Here is a 7,733-nt window from a genome sequence, read left to right as displayed (position 1 = left end):
TGAGCATTTTGTGCTGGGAAATTTTCATACATCAAGTCTCTGTAATAATTAACCATTTTGTGCTGGGAAATTTTCATACATCAAGTCTCTGTAATAATTAACCAATGATTTAATTCGTAGACTGTTTCAATTTATGATATAAATAGAAACACACACATATATATATATATACACACACACACTGCACCATAGTATAGATCATTGATATCAACAAATGCACTAGTTAGTTGATTGATCAGTTTGTAATGGAAGTTTCCATTTTACTGTCAATCTTAAAGTTTTGCTAATCAATAAATTTACTTTTGTAAACTGGCACATCATTTTACTATTTGAAAGACATTTTGATATTGCTGCTAGATACTGATTTGAAATGTATATGATTACACTAGTAATTGTTTTAAATCCATTAAAATAAGAGTTGAAATTGCCTTTTTAAAGAAAAAAATCTGAAAATGATTAGTTCAATACAGAAATCCTATATTCGGCTGACAACTGTCACTAATCTAACAATAGCTGCATTGTGGGGCTAGGCTGATTCGAACGAGAGTTGATACTTTGACCAGGGGAAACTGAAATCACCGACGTCCAATAGTTAAATTACATTTAAGGATAGGGCAGCTTTTTGTCTAATATCAACGAAGCTGAAAACCAATTTAAGATTATGGCTCCAGACCAATGGCTTGGTAGTCAATCAGCATCTTTTACTGGAAACTTTTCCACGTCAATCCATTTTGTATCGTGCAGATGAATTATTAATTAGTTGTAGCATCTCGGTGTTTGCGGTGTTCCGTATTCTGAATACCCATTTGGAACCTGGATGTTTCCCTTGGGATTGAATGAAACTGTTCAAAATTCCAATCATTTATCCAGGATTCCCATAAAAATACTGGACAATTCTTTGTGGAATGCAAAGGACTTGAGGCTATAATTGCAAGGAGGTTATAGAGCACACACTCCATTTGTTTCCAGACTTCAACGGAAGAAACTACTGCAAACTTTATAAAATTGTACACACGAACAAGGGAAGGTTAAGACTTCTCATTAAAGTTAAATTGAAAATAAACAAATATCCAAAGCTTTAATTACAAAAGTGCCCTAACTTTGAATTTTAGAGCAATACAGAAAACCCAGTACAAGTCATTATGAATTTATTTACATTTTTAAAGTACACAAATACAGCTGCAATACAAATAGGTTACCAGTATTTCTTAACCATTACACAGGATATACACAGACATTCTACAGAGGGGTAAATCAGCCACCCAAGATCATGAGTTCATTTGCTTGAAAGGAAAATTGGAGGAGTCCGATATCTTGGAGGCACCACCAGTTCGACAAATCAGTCGTAGGGAATCTTCAAGTTTCTCCTTACAAATCTTATGGGAAATATTAATTTAACCACAAACATTTACAACAAAACCCCCACAGGACTATTCAAATGAAGGGAAGAATCTTAATGCAGTAACGCCAGTTCTCGCTGTGTTCCTGTTTAACATGTCAGTGCGCATGCATCAAGAGTAAGGCATTTCTGACATGTAGCCAGATACCCTTTCATGCTACCTCCCAAGAAGCTGATGAGAAATGTAAGTGTGGCTGATAGAAAAAAAAAATAATAAAACACACACATCTATGAGTTCTTCCATCCCCCTCAGTGTGCTACCTGGAAGCTGTACATAGCAACCACATTATGATACTCCATTTTTGCCTGAATCCCAGTTAGCTTTCAAAAAAACCTTCAAGCTGGGTCCACCAGCGCCACATGTAAACATTTTAAAAACAAAGTAGGATGTTTTGAAGCATGCGCATTGGAATGTATAGATTCATTAGCCCCTATAAGCTAATGGCAGAATTCACATTTTTACTGTACAAGTCCTTCACAGCTTTTTGTTTAAAAAGCTCTTTCTACACCTAAGTGATTAATGGAAATGCAATAACCCCTTAGGCTAGGGAACCCCAAGAGTAAACTCGGTACCAACACTTATCAGACACACTAGTTTTAAAAATAACTGTCACCAAAACACAGCTTTATCATTACTTTTTACTTTATTCTTCCACATTTTGATTTTTAAGGTCACATTTTCTGCTGGACCTTGGCACTGCCATTTTCCTCCACACTGCTTCTGCCGGGTATGTTGGCAGCTTCTTCCACAAGTCAGAAAATGGCTTCTGGCACCAATGATCATTCAGTTTTTATTATGATAAAAAAATAAAATGTGGAAGTTAAAAGTGCGCAAACAACCTAGATAATAAAAACCAAAAACATTAATTGATACAGTGTGCTACCAAAAAAGGGAACATTTTCAAACTCAAGTTTAATACAAAAGACTGGAGAAAGCTTTAAATAAAATCAGCTGCTTTTAAATTCACAAACACTCATTGCCAACCCTATGTGTTACAGGATTTTTCAAGTCAATCAATCTCCATTTCAGATTCTCAAACCTATAAGAGCATCACATACATAAAAGCAGGACAACATTCTACTTATCTACATAGATGCTGCTTTCAATTTTAGCAGGCTGATACAAAATATTTAAACTGGGTAAAGATCTACGGTTGTACAGTAGAGTAATAAAAGGCTACATAATGCCAATCATGGAAGGAGAAGGGATGGCGATATCTATTCTATTTGCGGTCAATTCTGTAAACCGTCTTTAGAGTCGCCCCTGCTACTGAAGCAGTGGGCGCAATCTTTTAACTTGTATTTTACACTGCAGTCAGGCAAAAGGTCTCCTTGCAAAGGCGTTCTTAAAGAAAACTTTTTAAAAAAGTTTTCCTTCCGCATTTTAGTTAAAGGCATCGAGAGCTTCATTTCATCAGTTTGCTTTGTAGGGGGTCACGAGTTTCAAGGTTAGAATGGGACATCAGCCATGCATTGTCCGCCCTCCATGGTGAGTCATTTTCATCGAGGAACAGCGGAATGGATGCCGCTGGAAGTCACCCGGGCTGGGATCTGTCCAAAGAAGCAAACAAAAAATTAGTTCCTTATTAGTTCACAATGTTAATGTCTAACCACTGACATACATTGTTAGGGGAATGTGGATCACAAAAGCAAACACAAGAAAGCTGCATAAAGTGGGATACAGCCCAAAAAGCTATTGGATTAATACTTTCTACAAATCCATGTTCCAAGCAGTTATAACTTAGGGGATATTCAAATTTTTATAAAGCATCCTAAAAAAAATCAACTAAGGAAATTGGGGACTGGATAGAGCGGTGGGCTGAAGTACAACCTCTTCATCTCTGAAATGTGTGAAGCCAGCCCAGACTTCTGGGATGACATTTTCCTTACTGCCTATGTGATATGTAAGTGAGCTGAGCTGAGGCACCTTAGCCCAATTCTTAGCAGGCAACAGTCAAAACAAAAAAATACCCTCCGAAAATTCTGCATAATATGGGTCAGAGCAAAACCATTACAGCCTACCTAATGAAATTATTTTTCAGGAAGTTTTCAAATTCAGAAACCACAAAGATCCTGGTGTAAAAGCAATGGAAATATTCCCACCAGTACTGAATGCAGCAGGGTGCTATTAAAGCCGGAATCAAGACATACCACTGGGACTGGTAGCAGAAATTGCAATTTGCATTTTACCCACTGCATATCTGGTCTCGTAATATTTGCTTTGTCAATATGTAGAAACTATCTCAATCGCCAAAAGCAATAGCGATCAATAGCACTCATCTTCAAAGGCACATAAACAAACCTAAGAAACTGCTGTAAGATATAGCAGCAGCTGCATGTCCCATAAGATTTCTTCCTTTCAACCAGGAGATAGCTCTAAATAACACCAATATTATTTGCTCAAAGCCAGGGACATTATCTAAGCAGCTATACTTCCGTTTCAGAGAAATTAGTTTCCAGAAAGAAAAAGGTTGAGTGAACAACTTTGAACAGAAAATCCTCATTCCAGATTCTCTCCTACCTTACACTGAAGGGAGATTGCTAAAGGACGAGGTTATTTTGTCGAAACCGATTTCAACAACTTCACTCATGATTTAAAAAGCCATACTACACTATTTTATTTAATAATATTGTTCACTGCATGGGGCCACATGCAAAATACATTTGCAATAGGAGTATAAGAACTAATGAAGCTGGTCACAGTGGAACAGATCAATAAACACTTGGATGTTGGATTTCGAGCGTTTCATTTTGAACTTTCTATAATTTAACGACTTTGAAATTTCAATTAAATATTGTACATTTAAATTGAAAACTTCATATGTTTTGAACTTCAAGTGGGTAAGTCTTTGAGGCTATGGTCCTTTAAATGTCACCCAAGAAAATATATTCATTGGCATTGCACGATGCAAATATTTAAATACAGTATCAAAACTACTCTCCAAAAGGATTAAGCACAATTTCTCCAAGTTTATTAAAAATTCACCTCTTTAAGAGGCAGTTTATTCTCAACTCTGTAATTACTCTATTTTGAAATATATTACATTTCTGTGTTTTCTGGTGTCACAGGTATGCATCTAAAGTGTACCAAAGCAAAACCATTTGCAGACTATCTATTGAAATATTTTCAGCTTGGAAGCATGACAATACAGACCTGCAGGAAAATGCTTTACCTTTGATAAAAAGGCATTTTGAGTCTTTGATGACCATTTAGGGTTTCTGTGGTATGAATTTGTGACAACCATAACAATGTAATAATTAGCCCAGTCATCTCAATGAAAACTCTTAGTGTCGTGGCCACATATCATGTCAACATTCTAATTTGTAGAATCCCAAGTGAAATATTAAGTTTGAATTTACTTCACTTCTCTTTATTGCAAAATGGTTATCAATTAAAATATTTAATTTATTCAGCAGCACCAAACATTAGTAATGTTCTGTTATGTTCAGTATTTAAATAAAAGCAGATTTGGAATCACCAAAATCCAAAAGGTAGCCCAGTCTCACTATTGTAATTGATAATTATGATCCTAACCGTAAGCCTGTACTCAGGCTAATTTATAGATTTTTGAAGCAGACCAATTGGTAACTTGTAACTGAACTGACTGATATACCCCTTATACACACCAGCACAGTAATGCTAACAATATGATATAAAAAACAAATGAAAGGGAGCAGTGCTAACAAAGATTTTCACTCAGTTATATAGGTAAAAGCTGTTTTTGTTGAACAGCCCCTGGGCAATTCATAGAGAAAAACTCGATAAGTAAACTTGGGGTAAAAACTAACAGCCCAAACTGTTGCAACTTTGCACACTGCCTCATGCTGGAGACAGGCACCACCAACAAACAATACCAGTTGCTACCATCCCCTTTTTTAGTTTGATTTGTTTAATGTCTTTAAACATTGGACCATGATCTATCAGAACATAATGCTAAAGATCTATTCACTTATTGAACCAGTGTAATTCAAATGGTTGCAACACAGCAAAACTCCCCCACGCAGAAAGTGAAGTGTTGACAGTAAAATTATCAAAGCAGGAGAGCGTGCAACAAGATTTCACAAGCAGATTAATGGAAATCAAGGCAAAATTTAAAAAGATCAAGTATCACTGCAGAAGTGGTCTACACTAACTCAAACTGGAAAATGCAAACTAAGGCTCCAAGGAAATACAGCAGCCAGGATGCAGTCTTGGGGTGGGGTGCAGAGGTTACAAGCAGGATAACATGTTGCAGCAAGTGATTGAGGAAAAGTATCAGGCAACATGAAAACACTTTTAGCATGGAAATGTTGAACTACCTTTCAATATCCATGCTTTGAGGGTTTTTCCTTACACACAGACCTGTAATGTAAAAATGAAGCAAAGTCTTGCCCTATTCCCTAACCCCCAAAAGTTTCATATATATGCATTCATATTATTAGTCAGAATATCCAGAAATTTATATTGATTACTCAGCCTACATTCATACTGGTGGCACCTGATGCTGCATCCACACTAGTACAAATGCATAAGCTATACACTTTATTGTGCTGGATAACATAAGTTCCATGTATTCCAAAGCTCCTTGTACTGAATCTGATTGAGAATTAATTTCAAAACAGGTCAGGTTTGACCACTCTTGCACTTGTCTTTGAATGTTTGACATGCTCTGCAGTATACTTGGGAAAGCAGCTTTGGAATATACAAGTTCAACAATATCTAATGGCTGCAGAGGCAGTTCTGAATTGACTTTGAGTGGTTACATTTTTTAATCGATTTTTAACATACAGTTTCACTGCAAAAGGAGTTGAAGACTCCAGCATAATTAATGCTGTCCTCCTTTCTTGTACACTGTGAATACAAATTTAAAGATCCAAACTGTACAGGGTGGAATGTAGTACACAAATTGAGTGTAAACAAAGCATTAGTGTTCTTTACAATTATATCTGTAGAGCTAGCTCTACACAAAAGGTTGAGACATCAATATCTACCTTAAATTGAAAGATTCATGAGAAGGATCTTCCATGTGGAGTATGATTATTTGTGGGGATTCCATGGCACTTTGTTGTACTGATTAGACATTTGATCCCTACACAATTTGCTTTAAACCCTACCATCCTTTCTTTTCTACTTCAATGAGATGGGACTGAGATAAACTCACCCAGTGCTGCCTTCAGTGCGTGTGGACCAGCTACATGCCATGCTCGAAAGGGAGGCTATTCTGAGGTGGGGGAAAAGACAGCCATTTGTAATCTGTGCCACTACCCACACAAAAATACCATTGTTAACAATGAGTTGTAAAACTCCAGTAATTATCCACACAGCTAAATTAGCAAGATGGACATGAGAGCTTGAAATTGCACACCATCCAGAATTTAAACGGGATACAGGTTCCATCTTATCGTCCTCACTTTAATGAGCCAATAAGTCAGCAAGAATTTGGACAACCTGGTCCATGCCTAAAGAAGTACAAAATATCATGTATATGGGTTTAAACCAATTGTTCGCTTAGAACTCTAAGAAAAATCCACCTGAGCAGTGGTAACAGCAACATTCTAATTATGAGCACAGGGCTGAAATTTCAGAATTCAGTTGTTTTCATATACTAAATAAAACGGGTCACTTCAAAGACATCTTCTCTGGCCATCTCTTTGGCGGAATAAGTATCCGTGGATATTCAAAAGCTCTATACATTATCTACTTATGGGTGCAACGCACATAAAATTTACATTTCAACTTCCATTACATTCTCAAGCATGATTCCGCACAACTTCTTTCAAATGACTGTGCTGGTAGTTTATAACTCTTTCACAGCATCTTGAATCAATTGTACACCAAAGCCACATTAGCTTCCTGCAGCACTAGTAACCTGCTGTGAGCCTTTCATACCCCACAAGCTGAAACTATTAAAATGCACTCGGCACCTGGCAGTGAGGCCAGGTTAGCAGAGTTCAAATCAGCTGGTGCCAATACTCAAATACCCAAACCAGAACAACCGCCTCCCATTGTCCACACTCCACCACTAAGCTCACCTAAAACTCTGCTTCATATTCAAACAAGCATTGTCTCCTTCAACCATCACCCCTGTGCTCACCAACTTACATAAGGTCCTAGTCCATCAATGGTTCAAATTAAAAATTCTCATTCTTGTGTTCAAATCCCTCCATGGCCTCACCTATGTCTTTCTCTGTAATGTCGTCCAAGGACTCAATCACTCATTCGAGACTTATTGGCTTCAACTGTGCAAGTCCCAAGTTCTGGAATTCCCCTCCTTAAACCCCACCACCTCTCTCTCCTACTTTAACACAGTCCTCAAAACCTACCTCTGATCAAGCTTTTGACACCTGTGTTGTT

At 37.2% G+C, this 7,733-nt stretch overlaps 1 protein-coding gene across 2 annotated transcripts in view; it reads right to left on the bottom strand.

Annotated features, from left to right (window-relative positions):
- Nucleotides 1-1,131: 1,131 nt before the first annotated feature.
- LOC121293638 (casein kinase I) overlaps nt 1,132-7,733 on the bottom strand; it is a 53,365-nt gene continuing 46,763 nt past the window's right edge. Inside the window, exons 9-10 of one of the 2 annotated variants that reach the window (XM_041216801.1) lie at nt 6,541-6,600; nt 1,132-2,950 (exon numbers count right to left, since the gene is read on the bottom strand). In XM_041216801.1, coding sequence (XP_041072735.1) covers nt 6,571-6,600 — 30 coding nt within the window. In that variant the 3' untranslated portion in view covers nt 1,132-2,950; nt 6,541-6,570. The remainder of the gene's footprint in view (nt 2,951-6,540; nt 6,601-7,733) is intronic. The other variant, XM_041216799.1, reaches the window with a different exon arrangement.

The sequence above is a fragment of the Carcharodon carcharias genome, chromosome 22, assembly GCF_017639515.1.
Source record: "Carcharodon carcharias isolate sCarCar2 chromosome 22, sCarCar2.pri, whole genome shotgun sequence".
NCBI lineage: Eukaryota > Metazoa > Chordata > Chondrichthyes > Lamniformes > Lamnidae > Carcharodon > Carcharodon carcharias.
Note: the sequence above shows the minus strand (reverse complement) of the source record. Positions and strands in the feature narration are given on the sequence as shown.